General features: G+C 39.2%; 1 protein-coding gene across 1 annotated transcript; it reads left to right on the top strand.

The window, feature by feature from the left end:
* Positions 1-5752: 5752 nt before the first annotated feature.
* Positions 5753-10052, top strand: LOC105034761 (leucine-rich repeat receptor protein kinase MSP1). Its single transcript, XM_073261323.1, is given in 4 exon segments — positions 5753-7757; positions 7760-8029; positions 8032-8265; positions 8268-10052. Coding segments are annotated over 4 exon segments (3894 nt in total). The 5' UTR covers positions 5753-5824; the 3' UTR covers positions 9725-10052.
* The last annotated feature ends 9146 nt before the right edge of the window (positions 10053-19198 follow it).

The following is a 19198-nucleotide window of genomic DNA, read 5'->3' as shown; positions in this document are numbered from 1 at the left end:
ATTTTATAAACGAAAGGCAGATAACACGCTGATCTAGCTTTTCTTTAATAAAATATCGATCAATTTCAATATGCTTCATCCGATCATGCTGAACAGGATTATTAGCAATATTAATGGCTGTCTTATTGTCACAGAAGAGAGACATAGGAGAAGTCCGAAAAAGATGTAACTCAGTCAGGAGTTGTTTTAACCATATAACTTCACAGACCCCTTGAGCTAAGGCCCGATATTCAGCTTCAGCACTGGAACGAGCAACCACATCCTGCTTCTTGCTGCGCCATGTCACAAGATTATCACTCAAGAAAGTACAATAACCTGAGGTAGACTTTCTATCATCCAAAGCTCCAGCCCAGTCAGCATCAGTATACCCCTCGATCTTAAGGTGTCCATGATGAGAAAATAGAAGATCACGTCTAGGACACCCTTTAAGATAACGCACAATTCAATAAGCAGCTTCCTGATGTCTCTCACGAGGATCGTGCATATGCTGACTTACGACACTAACAGCAATAGTGATGTCAAGAAGAGTATGAGAAAGATAAATCAGTCGTCCCACTAGACGTTGATATCTCTCTCGATCAACTGGAGTACCACCATCTGTCATAAGATGATGGTTCTGCTCAATGAGAGTAGCTGCAGTTCTGCAACCCAACATGTCTGTTTTTATTAGTAAGTCAAGCACATACTTTCGTTGAGAAAGAAAAATGCCATGAGAGGATCTAGCAACTTCAATCCCAAGGAAGTATCTCAAAGGACTAAGATCTTTGACTTTAAATGACTGAGCTAAATGAGTCTTTAGACGATTAATCTCTGGAAGATCATTATCCGTCAGAATTATATCATCAACGTACACTATTAAAATTATGACCTTCCCATTGTTATGTTGAAAAAACATAGTATGATCGGCATTACTTTGCTGATAACCTATTTCTAGTACTGCATGTCAGAACCGATCAAACCAAGCCTGAGGTGACTGTTTCAAGCCATAAAGTGAGCGACGCAGCCGACACATCTTTCCAACAGTTGCAGCACTAGAGAAACCTGGAGAAATTTTTATGTACACCTCCTCCTGAAGATCTTCATGTAAAAAGACGTTCTTAACATCTAATTGAAAAAGACTCCAGCTAAGATTAGCAGCACAAGAAATAAGGGTCCTCACAGAGTTAATCTTTGCAACTGGAGCAAAAGTTTCATCAGTCTATTCCATATGTCTGAGTATAATCTTTTGCTACCAATCGCGCTTTATAGTGATCAACAGTCCCCTTTGAGTTTGTTTCACCGTAAAAACCCATCTGCAGCCAACAACTTGTTTCCCAGCAAGTAATGGAACAAGCTCCCATGTATTGTTCTTGGCCAAGGCCTTCATCTCCTCAAGCATTGCCTCCTTCCATTTTGGATCTGCTATAGCATCCTTCCTGACATAGAAGCCAGAGATGCAATAAAAGATCTATATGAAGGTGAAAGAGATTCATAGGAAACAAAATCAGCAATATCATGACGATAATGAGAAGGAATAATATGTGGACGAGAAGTTTTTCTATGAGTAATAGGAAGATGTAAATCAGTTAAAGAAATGTTACCGTCATTATTATTGGAGGAAGATACCAGAGCCAACTCTGAAAGAGACTGTTGGGTAGTAGGAGAATGCATATCAGGCTTTATAATAGGCTCTGTAACAAGTGGAGAAGACTGCTGCTCCCCCTGTCGATTAGAACTATTATCTACAGAATTACTATCTGATTGCTCCTATTCTTCAGACTCCTACTCCTCAGACTCCCCCTCACAATTGCTGAAATCATACGAAACATCGGGAGAGAAGAGAAAGTTAGATACCATAGTAGGTTGATTGGTGGGCACATCCACGGGATCACTGCTAAAGAATGCCTCAGACTCTCGAAATGTCACATCCATACTGACCAACATACGTCGCTCGAAAGGGTAATAGCATTTATATCCTTTCTAAGTAGCAAAATAGCCAACAAAAGTATATTTGAGAGCCCGAGGATCAAGTTTACCAATTATAGATCCATGATCTCGGACAAAGCATACACACCCAAATATCCGAGGAGGTATAACAAAAGAAGATACTCCTTGTAGGCACTCAAGTGGCGTGCGATAGTTCAAAGCTCGAAGAAGCATCCAGTTAATAAGATAAGCTGCAGTAAGAACCACCTCACCCCAAAGGTACTTAGGAACTCTCATAGTGAAGGACAAAGATCGAGCTACTTCCAATAAGTATCGATTTTTACATTCAGCCATACCATTCTAAGCAGGTGTATCAACACATGTAGTTTGATGGATAATCCCATGAGTAGCTAAATACTCACAGAACTCCTTATTCATGTACTCAATGCCGTTGTCAGATCTCAAAGTTTTGATTGTGGCATTAAACTATTTACAAACTTGTGGAACTCCTTGAAACTTCTGAGAATCTCATCCTTCGTCTTTAGTAGATAAACCCAGGTCACTTTACTATGACAGTCAATAAATGTAACAAAGTACCAATATCCAGAAAGAGAAACAGTGCTACACGGCCCCCACACATCAAAGTGAATAACATCAAAGATCTTAAACTTCGAGTACCAGAAATAGGATAAATAGTTCGTGTGTGTTTAGCAAACTCATATGCATCACAAACCAATTTATGACAGTCACAAATATTATATAAACTAGGAAAGAGTCTTGCTAACATAGAGAAAGATAGATGCCCAAGCCTACGATATTGTAACTGGAGTTCATGCACAGCATTCTCAGAAGAAGATACAATCAAGCCAGTTTCCAGATTATCTTTCTGTCCTCTTCCAGTCAGATAATAAAGCCCATCATGCATTCTACCATACCCAATCGTCTCCCTCATTGTCAGCTCCTAGAGAACACAATAGGTGGGAAAAAATGTTACTTTGCAATTTAAAGCAGCTGTAATGGAGCTTATAGAGAGGAGATTAGTAGAAAAATTAGGAACATGTAAAATTGAGGATGATGTCATGGTCGGTGTACAGTTGATAGATCCTTTCCTGACACGGTGGAGAAGGATCCATTAGCTATACGTATTTTATCCCGACCAAAGCAAGGTGAATATGACATGAAAGATTTGGATTGTCCTGTCATATGACTAGTAGCTCCTGAGTCTAAGATCCAATATTGAAAAGTATCTAAGGCAGTAAGTGCATTACTACTATCGAAAGTATAAGAATTAGTTTGTGCAAAACGAGAATGAAAAATAGAAGAAAGACTGGAAGAATCACTAAGCAAGCCCGTAGCAGATGAAGAGGTAGTGCTAGAAGAAGTGTTCAGCTTGGTCAAAATGTGACATAGGGTTTGTAGTTCCTCCATAGACAGAACCTCCAGCATCAGTAGTTGGAGTAGTAGAAGTAGACGAAATCGTAATAGATAGAGGAGCTGAAACAGATGAGGTAGCATCATGGATCTCAGAAAAATTGGCTTGATCACGACCGATTGCTCCTCCAGAGCACCCACCTCCTCGCCGACCTCCTCTACCACATGCCTGACCAGATGAAGGATGACAATGTAACTGCCAGTATGTATCACGGATGTGCTCCAGTTTGTTGCAATAGGAGCATATCCGCATATCTCGATCACCTCTACTGTGCGGCTGCGATTGTAGCTAAGCGACCATCGCAGAACGGACTATATCAGTAGAGGAGGCAATCATCACACGTCAACGAGTTTCTTCACTTAGAATTAGTGAGAAGATTTGATTGAGAGAAGGCAAATCAGAACTTTGACTCAAAATTTGAACTCTAATTGGGTCGAATTCTTCATTAAGACCGGCAAGAAAATCAAAGATTCGCTCCTCATCTGTAAATTTTTTGAACTCAGTAGCATCATTAGCACAACTGGCCTTAAAGGGGCGATAAAAATCCAGCTCTGACCATAAACGTTGAAGTTCTATCATATAAGCGGTGACAGAAAGTTCTCCCTGTCTGAATGCACGCATCTTACGTTTGAGCTCAAAAGCTTGAGTTGTGTTATCCTGCTGGGAATAAGTTTGGGCAGCAACCTTACAAATTTCTTGAGCGGTTTCAAAGTATGACATGCTCTGAGCAACTAAAGGCACCATGGAGTTGATTAGCCAGGCCATCACAAGTGAGTTCTCCGACTCCCATTGTACAAAAGCAGTGTCTCCTGTTGGTGGCTGTGGTTTAGCCCTGATGAGAAAATCTTCCAAACCGCGGGCTTTGATGAACAGCCGTATATTTCTAGCCCACAAAAAATAAGTGAGGGGTCCATCCAATCGAACAGAACTGATCTGAAGAGAAGAATTATCCATCCCAAATCGAGAGGTAGAGGCACGAGTCACCACTTCACTTATTGCCTTCTCCAACTCCTCCTTAGTGAAACCGCCTGACATCTTCAAAAAAGGCTCAAGAAAAAAAAAATCACTGAATGATAAAAAGAATCAACGCAAGAGGAAAGAGCTGACCTTCCCCCTTTCACGGACTAATTTCATGGGCATAGGCGGCAGGGGGGTGGGGGCAGAGGGAACGGTAGATGGGGCGGTGGCGGTAGGAGTGGTGGCGGTGGCGGGGAACGGGGTGGTGCCGGGAAGGGCTCGAGGCGGCGGCGGCAGCTTGCACAGAGGTGGTGGCGGCGTGAATGGAGGGGAGACAGGTGTACTGTGGTGCCGGAGGTGAGACGGGTGCACGGAGGGAAGACGGGTACATGGAGATGGTGGCGGCGGCGGCGGCGGCGGCGGTGTGCATGGAGGGGGAGACGGCGTGAATGGAAGGGTGGATGGGGGTAGTGGATGGGAACGATGATGGCGTGAACAGCAGCGGTGGCGTGCACGGAGGTGGAGACGGCGTGAACGGAGGGGCGGATGGGGGTAGTGGATGGGAACGATGATGGCGTGAATGGTAGCGGCTGCGGCGTGAACGGGCGGGTGCCGGGTTGGTGTCGAGAAGATGGGGGCACTGTGTTGCCGGGGTGGTGCCGGGACGACGGGGTGGTGGAAAGAAAGATGAGGGAAAAAATTAAGATGAGAAAGATGAGGGAAATATGAGAAAGATGGGGGAGAGAAGAGAAAAAAAAATTAAGAATCGAAAGAAAGATTCATGGATCAGAACCTGGGAGCTCTGATACCATGTTAAATGTAGAGAGAAGAAGAAGAATTTTTATTTTTATATATTGTATGGGGTGGAGCAGTCCCCATTATATACAATAATTTTGTCTTTTATAAGGAAATATCACAACCCATAGCCACCTTAACTATCCCTAATTAGAGTAGCTAATTAGGAAAATATATTACAGTCCATAGCCACCTTAACCATCCCTAATTAGAGTATCTAATTAGGGAAATACAACCTACTTTCCAACAATTAACTTACTAGGACCAAGCTGGGTCAATCAACACCCCTAAGCCTTAGTACGCAAGCATATCTGGGTGAATTTTGTTGTACTCCAGTAGAGCAGATATATCTTAGTTGTGATTGTCTGATTAATGTTGTTTTCTTTTTCTTCTTAAAATTGGAGGTAACATCTGTTGACCGAATGTTGCTTAAGGGCTTTGTGTGAAACAATCATGAGATGTGTTCATTTCAGCACCTAATCTGTTCTCACATCTGTCTTGCACAATGAATTTGCTCATTCCTCTGTCATGTGTTTCTACATCAATAATCTTTCTATTCATTTATTTGCAAGAGAACACTTTGATGAATCATCTAAATTGTTTGTTTAGTAAAAAGAATTTTCTTGTGGTTCTTATTTATCTTTCTTCTTTTGTGCAGATAAACTCCCTTCAATCCAAAGGCTGAAATCCTCTGAACCTTCAAAACTTCTCGTTTTAACTAGCAAAATCAGCTGCATGGGGATGATGGCATACACACCAAAGCATCAGTTGTCTCATTTTCACTCTTTTGTCGTCATTTGCTTTATCCTCTGCATATCCATCTCAAATGCAGATAATACTGGTGACATCAGAAAGTTGTTCAATCTTAGAGATTCACTTGCCCAAGCAAAAGATTTCATTCCAAGCTGGTTTGATGCACAAATCCCACCATGCAACTGGTCGGGCATTACCTGTGCAGGTCCTGCTATTCAGGCCATTGACTTATCCTATGTACCTGTTAATGTATTGATCCCGCGCTGCATTGGGGAATTCAGATTTCTAACACGGCTTAACATCAGCAGCTGCGGGTTCACTGGTCAAGTTCCAGAATCATTATATGACTTGCAGAATCTACAATACTTGGATTTAAGCCAGAATGAACTCTCTGGACCTCTGCCTTCATTTGCCAACTTGACAGAGCTCAAAGAGTTGGTGCTTTTCTCGAATTTCTTCTCTGGAGGCTTGAGCCCCAGCATTGGACAGCTCAAAAGTCTTACAAAACTTTCCATATCACAGAATTCCTTTTCTGGAAGCCTCCCACTAGAGTTGGGTAACCTACAGAACCTGGAGTTTTTGGACATCAGCATGAACTCCTTCTCTGGAATGCTACCCTTTAGCATGGGAAATCTTACCAAACTCCTACACCTAGATGCAAGCCGAAATGGGTTCAGTGGTTCAATCTTTGCCAGCATTGGTTCTATGGGGAATGTCCTGACACTTGACCTCTCATCCAATAGCTTGACAGGAGCTCTTCCAAAGGAGATTGGCAGATTGACGAGTTTGGAATCACTTTGGCTGGGATCCAATGGCTTAACTGGGAGTATTCCGGTGGAGATTGGCAACTTGAAACAGCTCAAAGTTTTTTCAGTCCATGATTGCAAGTTGACTGGAAACATTCCCCAGGAAATCTCCAACCTTAAAAGTCTAACGGATTTAGACATATCGGAGAACAATTTTTATGGGGAGCTACCTCTGGGTATAGGAGAGTTGGCAAATCTTGTATACCTGGTTGCTGCCAATGCTGGACTCACTGGACATATACCAGAACAGCTTGGCCACTGCAAAAATCTGAAGATCCTAGACTTGTCATTCAATTCTTTTTCAGGTCCTCTGCCTGACAATCTTGGTGCTCTAGAAGCTATTAACACATTTATTGTTGAAGGAAATCATCTGTCAGGTCCCATTCCCACCTGGATTTCAAATTGGAAACAGGCAAACTCTATAAGGTTGGGTAAGAACAAATTCACTGGGTCTTTGCCTCCGCTGGATCTGCAGTACCTTGGCTCATTCTCAGCTGATGCCAACCAACTTTCAGGAGAAATCCCATCTAAGATATGTGAAGCGAAGTCATTGGCTCTTCTATCTTTATCTGAGAATGAATTCACAGGCAGCATAAATGAAACCTTCAAAGCATGCTTGAATCTCACTGATTTGATCCTTATGGGAAACAATTTGTATGGTGAAATACCAAGCTATTTAGGTGAACTACCTCTTGTTACACTGGAATTGTCACAGAATAACTTCTCTGGGAAGGTTCCTGATCAGCTGTGGGAGTCCCCAACCATTCTGGAGATATCACTTAGCAACAATCAACTTGGTGGTCAAATTCCAGACAGCATTGGTAAAATCTCCGGTCTCCAGAGGCTGCAACTGGACAACAATTTCTTTGAAGGAGCTATCCCAAGCTCCATCGGGAAATTGAGAAACCTAACTAATTTGTCTCTCCGTGGAAATAGATTGTCTGGAGAGATCCCACCACAGCTTTTCAACTGCACGAGTCTTGTGGCACTGGATCTAGGTTCGAACAACTTATTTGGTCCTATTCCTAAAGCTATATCTCAGCTGAAGCTGCTTGACAATTTGGTTTTATCCAACAACCAACTTTCTGGCCATATACCCAGAGACATCTGTCTGGATTTCAGCAGGTGGCATACCCAGATTCTGAGTTCAACCAGCACTATGGGGTGCTTGATCTATCTTATAACAATCTAACAGGACAGATCCCTGCAACAATTAAGCACTGTGCTGTGGTAAAGGAGCTACGTTTGCAAAGCAACAGGCTCACTGGCAGCATCCCTCCTGAGCTGGTGAATCTAATGAATCTGACCTTCATTGATTTGTCTTTCAATTCCCTTGTGGGCCCAATTCTGCCTCAGCCTTTTCTTTTGAAAAATCTACAAGGTTCCTTCTTTCAAATAACCAACTTGATGGTCTTATCCCTGGTGATTTAGGCACCATGTTACCAAGCTTGGTGAAGCTCAACTTATCCAGCAACAAATTGACTGGTCCCTTCCCAAAGTCTATGTTTAATATCAAGAGCCTTACATATGTTGACATTAGCCAGAACTCCCTTTCTGGATCCATTCCTTTTCCTGATAATATGTCTGGATTCATCAGCTCCCTTCTTGTATTCAATGCTGTGAGAACTATTTCTCTGGCAGCTTATCAGAGTCAGTCTCCAACCTTACTTCCCTTGCTGTACTTGATCTCCACAACAACAATCTCACAGGATACTTGCCATCTTCCCTCTCCAATCTTTATTATCTAACCTATCTCGATCTCTCCAACAATGATTTCCAGGAAACCATCCCATGTGACATCTGTAATATTGTTGGTCTTTCATTTGTTAACTTCTCTGGCAACAACTTTGACAAGTACGAGCCAGAGAGTTGTAGTGCAACCGACCCCTGTGCAGCCAATCACCTTTCTCCTTTGGTAGCTTATCCATCTTCACATGCACTAACCCAAGCTTCTGTCTGGGGCATCGCTCTTGGTGTTGCAGCTGGCTTGCTTGCGCTGCTACTTTGTTTGCTTAAATGGAGGGCACTGAAGCAGAAATCTTTTGCTCTCATCTCTGTCAATAAGGCCAAGCCAGCAGCTATTGAGCCAGCATCCAGTGATGAGCTTTTGGGAAAGAAGTTGAAGGAGCCACTGAGCATCAACTTGGCCACTTTTGAACATGCTCTGCTGCGGCTTACACTGAATGATATCTTGAAAGCAACTGAGAATTTCAGCAAGGCCCACATTATAGGTGATGGTGGGTTTGGCACAGTATACAAAGCAGTTCTACCTGAGGGTCGGATGGTTGCAGTCAAGAGGCTCCACAGTGGTGGCCAATTCCAAGGAGACCGAGAATTCTTGGCTGAGATGGAGACAATTGGGAAGGTAAAACACAGGAACCTGGTGCCATTGCTTGGGTACTGTGTTTTCAATGATGAGCGGTTCTTGATATATGAGTACATGGAAAATGGCAGCCTTGAGGTGTGGCTGAGGAACCGAGCTGATGCTGTTGAGGTGCTTGGATGGCCAGCAAGATTCAAAATTTGTCTAGGATCTGCTCGGGGGCTTGCCTTCCTGCACCATGGTTTTGTGCCCCATATTATACACCGAGACATGAAATCAAGCAATATCTTACTAGATCGAAATTTTGAGCCAAGAGTTGCTGATTTTGGCCTTGCAAGGATAATCAGTGCATGTGAGACCCATGTGAGTACTGACCTTGCGGGAACATTTGGGTACATCCCACCAGAATATGGGCTGACAATGAAAGCAACAGCAAAAGGAGATGTCTATAGCTTCGGGGTGGTAATGTTGGAGCTGCTGACTGGGCGACCTCCAACTGGACAGGAGGAGGTGGAGGGGGGTGGAAATCTGGTGGGTTGGGTGAGGTGGATGGAAGGGCGTGGAAAGGAGAATGAAGTGTTTGACCCATTTTTGCTGTCAGGTGCCAACTTCTGGAGAGAACAGATGATGCAGGTGCTAGCAGTTGCTAGAGTGTGTACAGCCGAGGAGCCATGGAAGAGGCCCAGCATGCTGGAGGTGGTGAAGCTGCTTAAAAAGATTAAGATGATGGAGGTTAGCAGTGTCGTTTCCTGAGATATCTTATTATCACAGGTATGTTGTGAAGATGTTAAGAAACTAAATGCGATAAATTCATGTTTGGTAGAAGTTATTATGTACATAAGCTAATTGCAGGACAGTGTCAGTTGTGTGATTTCGAGAATCAACTCTTTTGACTCACTGTAACAGGCACTGAAGAGCTTGAAATAGATGCAGTATGTTTTCATGGTTGTTCTAATCTGAAGGCAGACTTAATGTAATATGGAATCAAAATCTTCTTTTTCTGCATCCCTCACATTACTCTTCTACTCTGGTAATGCAATTTTATCAGTGTGAAATTAGAGAATTGGGTTCCTTTATGTACTTGGGCATTTCTCATTAGAACTTTTTTTCTGTCTAGAACTAATTTTTCTCCTGTGATACTTAACCCAGATGGAGATAAAGGTCGCTCAGACTGTTATCAAAACTTTATCATGCTCACTTTTTCCTAGTTGCCTGCCAGGTCACTGTAATAAACTGAACATAGAAAAACAGCTTAACTGTTCTATTAACAAATTAAATGGCCTGGGTTTCATATGCCAAATCCAGAGTAGAAACAGCAACAAATCCATTTCACCATCAATTATTCTAGTAAATGTCATGATCAAAAGAACGGTTCAAAATACAACCATCCAAAAGCTGCTGTCGAAAGAATTTGAATAGAAATCCCCCCATATATCTGGTGCCAATTTACCTGTTTTTGCTACTAGTTGTGCCATCAAGAGATAAATTTATGCAGTGTTGCTCACTTCCATGTCAGTGATTCCTCGATGATTACTTTACTCTGATCTAGTGATTGTTTTTCATAATTAATGGGTCTGAACTACTGATGCCTTCGTTACTGCTTCAAGTCTGCTTGATACTTGTTTTAGGAAGAGAAAAATTGGTGGAAATTAAAGCCGTCCTATCTCTCAAGGCAATTAAAGCATGATATCACCCTTCAACAAGGGAAAGACTGTCATGGTTGTATGGTTAATTTTGACTGTTACTTTATTTTAGCTAGTGTATTGTAACTTTTGGAACTATTTTTAGAGATTAATTTTGGGAAGCCACTGTAGAAATGAAATAACTGCTTACTACATATAGCAACACTCCATATTAAGGGTATAAAGGAGAGTTGAATCCTTGTTTTTGACTGTTGCTTTGTGACTTTATTTATGGACCTACATAAGGAAGATGAGGTGTATGGAGTAGTAATACTTTCTATGGTCATGAATCTGAAGTGATTTCTTTGTTGAATGCGGTGTTTATACAGTTTTTTTCTTAGTGTCATAGCTTTTTCCCCAATTAGTTTTTATCTGTTCATTCATATCTTCTTCCAAATTCTATATTATGTACAACGATAATAATCCTATCAATCAGGGTTTCATTAGATTAGGATCAGAGAAAATCCCAAGTGGATTATTCAATACTGATTAATATGAACTTATAAATTTTAGTATGGACTACTGAAAACTACAATTGCAGTTTTAAGGTGGAGTTCATATATCATGTTGTCTTGTGGTGACTTTTTGGAGGCTATTTAACCTTCACTTTCTCTCATCTCTCTCTGGTATACCCATGTCTTTTAGTTTCTGTTTTCTGATTTTAATTCATTGACAATAGATAATGTTGTTATCAGTGGATCCGGTTAAAGCTTGGACTATTTCTTTCTTTATGTCCTGTCTCTTCGAACCCTCTTATACAAAAAAAGTGGAGGCACTTAGTTTACCTGGGCCTCAGCATTGACTATGATCATGTCATCTCTCTGTCGTTGAATCCTCCACCTATAAGTTTCTTGTAGTCATTCTTATCCTTGTATTTTAAGCTTTTTTGGGCAATTCCTTATTAATGCACTGTTCACAAAGCGAACAAGGCATTTTCAGCAATTGATTCTAGCTGCTTTATAAAAAAATATTATCTGAACAACTATCTATATGTGCTGCTCAACCCCATGATTAGCCTCTTGTTTTGATCTCTGCCCGGTGACTGGTTTCCTCTAAAAAGTGTGAAGGAACTGACTAGAAGCACTCTGATCATATCTGTTGGTTTTTTTTGTTTATCCTCTATGAAATAAATCGTCTCAGAGGATATCTAATACATGGGTATTGTATAATTCTTTTTGTATGAGGACATTTATAAAAAATCAAAACATGTCACGATTTTGCCCATTCAACACTATTGATGTTTCAACCATGCATTATTCCTTTCTCATCACTGCATGTAATCATGTCTCAACTGGCTTTAAATCTTTCTGCTCTGCACTCTTGTAATATTTACTATATTCTTTGTTTGCCTTCATTCTTTAGCTTTCTGGGGATTACATCTAGGGGTGGGATTGGGCCGGGCCCTACCCCTACCCGAGCCCAGTCTGAAAATAATTTTCGGGCTTCGGACCGGGCTTAGGCTCGATGAATATATAAAAATCCTGGCCCAAGCCCAGGCCGAGCTCGGCCAAAGACCTTTGGGCCGGCTCGAAGACTTTGTGCCAGCTCGAGTTTTGTTCAGCCAAAGCCCATGCCCGCCCACTCTCTCCCCTTCTTCGCCTCATCCTTTGGTGCCATGGCTGAGACCACATTCAAGACCCTCTCCGACACGGCGACACCTTCTCTGCCAACTCCACCCCCTCCCAGTCTATAAAGGCTCCGCCACCATCATCGTCCAATCACATGCCGCCGTCGACATCCGATCACAAGCCGTCGTGTTCTGGAGCTCCAGATCTTTCTTTGCCATCCTCCTCTAGCTCTCGATGGCGACGAGGGCCGTGTCGGGGTTGCTCGATGGGGTTTCATCCTCTTCGAGCTGATCGAGCAATGGGTGCTCTTGGTCCCGCTAGATGTCTTGCCTTTCTCCGACCGCTCACGAAAAAAAGAATCGGATATCTTGAGGAGGCTCTAGAGGCCATCACTCTTCCGATGAAGCCTCTCAGAGAAAAACCACTACCCTGGATGTCTTTCTCTGGCCATCGTGTTTTTCTCAATTCTCCTCCGTTGTTTCACTGCCCGATGAATCAAGTCCGGCAATGCGTCTCCTCTGGAGGAAATGAAGAATGGTGACGGTGACGCCACCACCTGCAACTCCTCCCACGTTCAAGAGGCTGAGTGACACGGCGAGAGAGGAGGTGGCCGAGCAGCGAAGGTCGGAGCAGATCAGGAGATGGGGGCTTGAGAGAGGTGGTTGAGGGAGATGGAGCTTGCCGGCTTCACGGCTTGGGAATGGCCAATGGGCTGCTTTGATGATCAAGTAGGGGCAGGGCAAATCTGAGAGCATATGGGCTGTTTTGATCGGGCTTTGATCGGACCCAAATTCGGGTTTCGGTCCGATGGGCAAAAAGTTTGCCCGAGTCTGATCCGAAATAAAACGGATCCTATTTTTTGACCCGAATCCGATCCGAATGATTTCGGACTGAGCCCAAAATCGACCCAAAGCCGGCCGGCCCGATGGGCCTCGAGCCGGCCCGAACCCATTTCCAATCCTAATTACATCTATGAACTATTGGGTAATCGATTAATGCACCATGGACAAGTGCTTGGAGCGTCTTTTATCAGAAACAATATCTAAGTACTATTAAAGCTGCTGCCCAACTCCATGAATCATGATTCACATCTTCCTGTGCTTTCTTGGCCCGCTGCTGGCTTCCTTTAACCTGAGGAGCTTATAAAGATCTCTCATTTTAACTGAGGCATTTTGGTTTAAACATCTCCAAATGTACATCAACAATTATTGCTTGTATCTGACAGAAGAAAAGTGTACCCGCGATGCACAACTACAGAATGTTTCTATATTTTTACATTTAGATTCCTTTAACCAACACTGGTGACTTCAAGGCCATAACCTGCCCAATTGGTGATCAATCATTTAAATTGATAAATAATGAATAAAAATGAGTCCTTCATGGCCAGCTTTTAAAATTATGAGCCAGAAAGAAGCCTGTCTGTATGAGAAGACCAAAAGCAGAGTATGTCAATATGGCCGCAGTGGGTTGAACCGGCATCTGTAACGGATCGGTCCGTTTCCACAGATTCGGAACCCTGGTGCAAATTGCCTTCACCTTTTTGCCATTGCTATACCCATGCCTGAGCTTGCTGATCTCTCGAAATTGGAAATCAAGCTTGATAGGAACTTGGAAGACGTGTGATGTGCTCTTAGTATTACAAAATTGTAATTTTGCTTGGGACGTATCATTCACCTGGATGAAAATATGCAAAGATAGCAAAGATTTATTTATGATTGAGGACTAGATGTGTTGACTGGATTGTGTTAGTCGATACCACTAATTGAGTTTAAAATCATGATCTTCAATAATTCATAGAATAGTTTCTCAAAAAAAAAAAAAAAAGAAAAAAAAAAAAAAAATTCTGTGATCCAATCAGGAGATCAACAGATAATTAAATGAGCTCCACCAACACGATATGACCTATGCATATCATTTACAGGTACACCCTACTATAAGTGCCTTGAAAGAGTCACTAATTATTTCTACCAAAAAAGAGCCATTAATTATAGTCTCGAATTAGATGAGTTACTAGGTTTGGAACATGATGTTGATTATTTTGTGATTTTGAATTGAATTAAGGTTGATTTTTTTTTTTTTTTTTTTTTTTTTTTTTTTTTTCTGTTTTGCTTCTTGAGAGACTGTAACTTGACATATCCATTTCAGACTACTACATATAATTTTGGCATTTCTCAATAAAACATATTCTTTGAATATGTTAGATGCTATGAACAAGACATCTCCTAAGCAAAGAGGGATTCCAACCGAGATAAGTTACCAAGCATTCAGGATAAATTTTGTTTGGTTGAATTAATACCCATGCCATGTGTCAGTACATGGCAAGTCATGTATCACAACCAGTAACTTTCTACGATGCCAGCATTGGTTTTAAATTCCTGATCAATAGTTTTCGAATGAGTTTAATAGTTTATAAAGGTTTTGCATTGCTCTGTCCATGTTGCAGGGCAAAGGCTATCCTAAAGACTTTTTCACATTCCACTTGACATTCTTATTCATCTTTGTCAAGGCCAGTCTTGCGCAAAGAGAAGGCCAGACCTTCTAAAATCTTCTAGTTTTAACGCTTAAGATGCATGATCACTTCAGTCACCTGGCTTTAAACATTTCCTTGCTAGAAGAAGAATTTAGATTTTAAATTAAGGAATTGGATGAAATAGTATATAATGGATTGTAAATTATTATAAAGGATGTATTTTAATATGAGAGAAGATAAGCAGACGACATCTAATGACATAACCTATATTCTACTACGAGAGGAAGAACCATACTTCTAATTTCTAGGTCAAGGAGAAGAATTAGATGAGTTGTGCTGTAGCACATATTTTTCTTTTTAATTAGGATATCTACAAACACTTAAATCTCAGCCATCAAAACTAGAAGATCAAGATAGGTGTCCTATATCTTTACCTTCAGTCAATAGTTTCAAAATATTTGAAAATCTATATTTAGGTGGGGTGCCCAAGCTTCAAGAGATTTTTCTCTCGTGCAAGCTGTCTTGGACCTCGGTCTTTCTTAATTTCTCGAACTCCTAAACCAACATTCTTTCTCACTTCTATCCTACAAAATTTCAGCGTATATCTTATGCTATCATGATATTAGGTATGTTAGTCTAGGTCTGATCGACATTTCTTTCTTGATTCAATTTTTATTAACCACATAATTAGGCCATATATATTATATACATATTATTATAAAGTACAATTTAATTAAAGAAGATTCCTTCTTCTCCTTCTTTCCTTGTTTTTGCTTTTTTATCATGGTATCAAAGCTTGACTGACTTTGGTTAGAGTCTAATTGTTGCTGCTCCTGTAGGTAATGGCCATTTTTTCTAAATGGATATCAAAAATATCTTTCTTAATTATAATCTTTGAGGAAAAATATATGTATAATCTCCATTAGGTTATCCTCATTCACCTAATAAGGTATGCCAATTTATCATACTTATGCAAGCTCCATGTGCTTTGTTTGCAAAATTTAGTACCATGATTTTTCAAGTTGATTTAACTCAATGGTATTATGACTAAGAGATATTACGGTATTATTATTCTATATGGATGACATAATTAAACCAAGGATGATCCCACTAGCATTTATGATCTCAAATAGTATCTTAGTCATCAAGAAGTTGCAATGAAAGATTTGGGAATAAGTTACTTCATGGGCCTTGAATCTACATCTAGCTCTAATGGATATTATTTATCATCGACCAAGTATGCATCTAATCTCATTTATAGAGTTGGATTAATATATAGAAAAATTACTTCTATATCTCTTAAGGCTCATATCAAATTAACATTTATTGATAGAACTCTTGTTTCTGTGCTACTCATTATAAATAGTTAATTGGTTGTTCTGTAAATCGCATAGTTACTCATCGGATATAGTTGTATTGTTCATATAATCAGCTAGTTCATAATAGCTTCTAGATTTATTCATTATGCTATTGCTTTGAAAATGTTATGTTATATCGAGGATACTTTTTGTTTATCATTGCATTTTATTGTCAATTCCTTCTTGTGTCATAGATAATTCTAACATTGATTGGATGGATTGATCCTACTGATAGACGCTCTACTATAGATTTTTATTTCTTTCCAATGACTCCTATTTCTTGGCATAATAAGAAGTAAACTGTTGTTTGTAGATCTAGCATTGAGGTTGAATATAGGACTACTGCTAATATTATGATGAACTTATCTAACTCAAATGGTTGTTAGAGGATATGGAAGTCATTTATCATTGTGCTATCGCTCTTTGTTGTAATAATCAAAGTACCATTTAGGTTGCACATAATAATATTTTTCATGAACATTCTAAATGTGCAGAAATTGATTGTCATTTTGTTGCCACATATTCACTTAATGCCATACATCTTTTTCTCTAATAACTAGATTGTGGATATCTTCATTGAACTATTTACTCGAATGCTTTCAAGACTTTATTTTCAAAAGCAAGCTAGCTTTTACTATACCACCTTGAGATTGAGGAGGGGGATATTAACATGATATTTGGTATATTAGTTTAGGTCTAATTGATATTGCTTTCTTAATGCACCTTACTAATTGGCCACTTCAAATTAGACTATATATATATTGACATACATATTATTGTAAAGCATAATTTAATTAAAGAAGATTTCATCATCTTTTTCTTCCATTGTTTTCCCTTTCTTCATCATCTTGTATTCTATCTCAATCATTCAACTCATTATTCCATATTTCATTTTCCCTTGTTGCTTTATTCGTCTAATGGGGAAGTTTGGATTTAAATTTAGCAAAGCATCACTTAGGGTCCAATAGGTCATCATATACTAAATAGTCAAAATTGTACAAGTAACGCAATGTTTTGAGCCCCAGTAGACTATCGAGAGCTTGCAACAACTTTAAACAATATGGCATGGATAAATTAGTCAATCATTAACATTGCAATGATATCTAATATTGGAAGCAAGTGTTTAAAAAACTCAATTTAATAATCTTACTCATCTTTGTCTTACACAAGCTCATAAATTTGCATCATGAAATTTTTAAAATTTTTTCTTACATTGCTTTCAAATGTTATTCATCATTAGCAAATATTATTCATCGTACACTTATCGTTCAAAAACTAAGCCATATAACATGCATGAACTTTTTATTTGGTACGAAGGATGGATTTAAGAAAAATAAATTAAGGATGAAGACGGATGAAGGAGAGAATGGAGGGATTTCTATCTATCCTCTGGTATATTTGGTGAAATGTGAAATATATAGGCATTATTCTCTTCTATATTTGCATAAAAAAATAAAAGAAAAGATGGATCAATTTATATGATATTTTTACTAAACTACTATTTGATTAAAAAAAATTATTATTATCAATTTATAATACTTATTTATACTAAATAAGTATGAAAATATATAAATTGATAATATTTAAAATTTATAATTATATAAAAATTATATAAATATTTAATTTAATTTAATAATTAATTTAATAAATTAATTATATATGAATTTATTTATTTATATATAATTATATAAATAATTAATTAATTTATAATTTAATTCAATTAAATAATTAATTTTATATAAATAGTTAACCAAAAAATAGATAATATAAATAGAAAATAAAAAAAATATTAAAATATTATCAAAAATTAATAAAAATAATTTTATCAATATAAGATGCATCTTATGCATTGCTTCATCCATCCTCTCTTGCATCTTTTCAAATTAAGAAGATGTAAATTTAAGAATCAAGATAAATTCGAAATATTTTGTTTCAATCTATCTTCTCTAAATTTTTTTTGGAGCCACACCATCATTCTTCTTACGCCCTAAGCAAATATAGGTAAATCTATAAAAAAATCCTCTTCAAACAATACTCTCACTCAAAAACTTGCCACATGCAAAGCTTCGGTATAAGCGGCACTAGATTTTTTTTTTTTTTGAAAAAAAATGCACTTATTTAGAATTTAGAAGATCTCGGCCATACATGCCCTTCCCTCGTCCGATTCGGACATGGATCCTGATGAATTGGCTCCAATAATAAAAAAAGTTGGTCAACTTTGGAGAAACTTTAGTGACATTTGGCAGCATAAAACTCTAGTGGACGGCATGGCAATGCTTGTCTCCCCCAAATTCTCGCCGAGCTGTTGGAAACCATCGTGCTTTGAAACCTCTAGTGACTACTTTTATCATTTGGTCTCCAAATTAACCTTCAAAGTCCAAGCCACCTACCACTCGCACGAAAAAACTGGGTTTATACTAGTGCGGGGAGATTCTCGGGGAACTATGTCTCCGACGGCTCTGGTGTCAACACCTGATCGGGCGCCCATCGCCACCCCACGCGCCTAAAAGAAGAGGGAATGGAACCCGGTGCCAAATCCGGGGAGGAGTCGAACACACCGCTCGCTCCTCCCATCCTCGGTCTTCCGAGAGAATAGCCATCGCATCTCGAGAAATCCCCCCCCCACCTCCCTTCCCCTCTTTGGAAGCAAGTGTTTAAAAAGCTCAATTTTAATAATCTTACTCATCTTTGTCTTACACAAGCTCATAAATTTGCATCATGAAATTTTTAAAATTTTTCTCATACATTGCTTTCAAATGTTATTCATTATTAGCAAATATTATTCATCGTATACTTATCGTTCAAAAACTAAGCCATATAACATGCATGAACTTTTTATTTGGTACGAAGGGTAGATTTAAGGAAAGATAAATTAAGGATGAAGGATGGATGAGGAAGAGAATGGAGGGATTTCTATCTATCCTCTGATATATTTGGTGAAACGTGAAATATATAGGTATTATTCTCTTCTATATTTGGCATAAAAAAAATAAAAGAAAAGATGGATCACATTTATATGATTTTTTTACGAAACTACTATTTGATTAAAAAAAATTTAATATTATCAATTTATAATACTTATTTATACTAAATAAGTATGAAAACATATAAATTGATAATATTTAAAATTTATAATTATATAAAAATTA

The sequence above is a fragment of the Elaeis guineensis genome, chromosome 7, assembly GCF_000442705.2.
Source record: "Elaeis guineensis isolate ETL-2024a chromosome 7, EG11, whole genome shotgun sequence".
Taxonomy (NCBI): domain Eukaryota; kingdom Viridiplantae; phylum Streptophyta; class Magnoliopsida; order Arecales; family Arecaceae; genus Elaeis; species Elaeis guineensis.
Note: the sequence above shows the minus strand (reverse complement) of the source record. Positions and strands in the feature narration are given on the sequence as shown.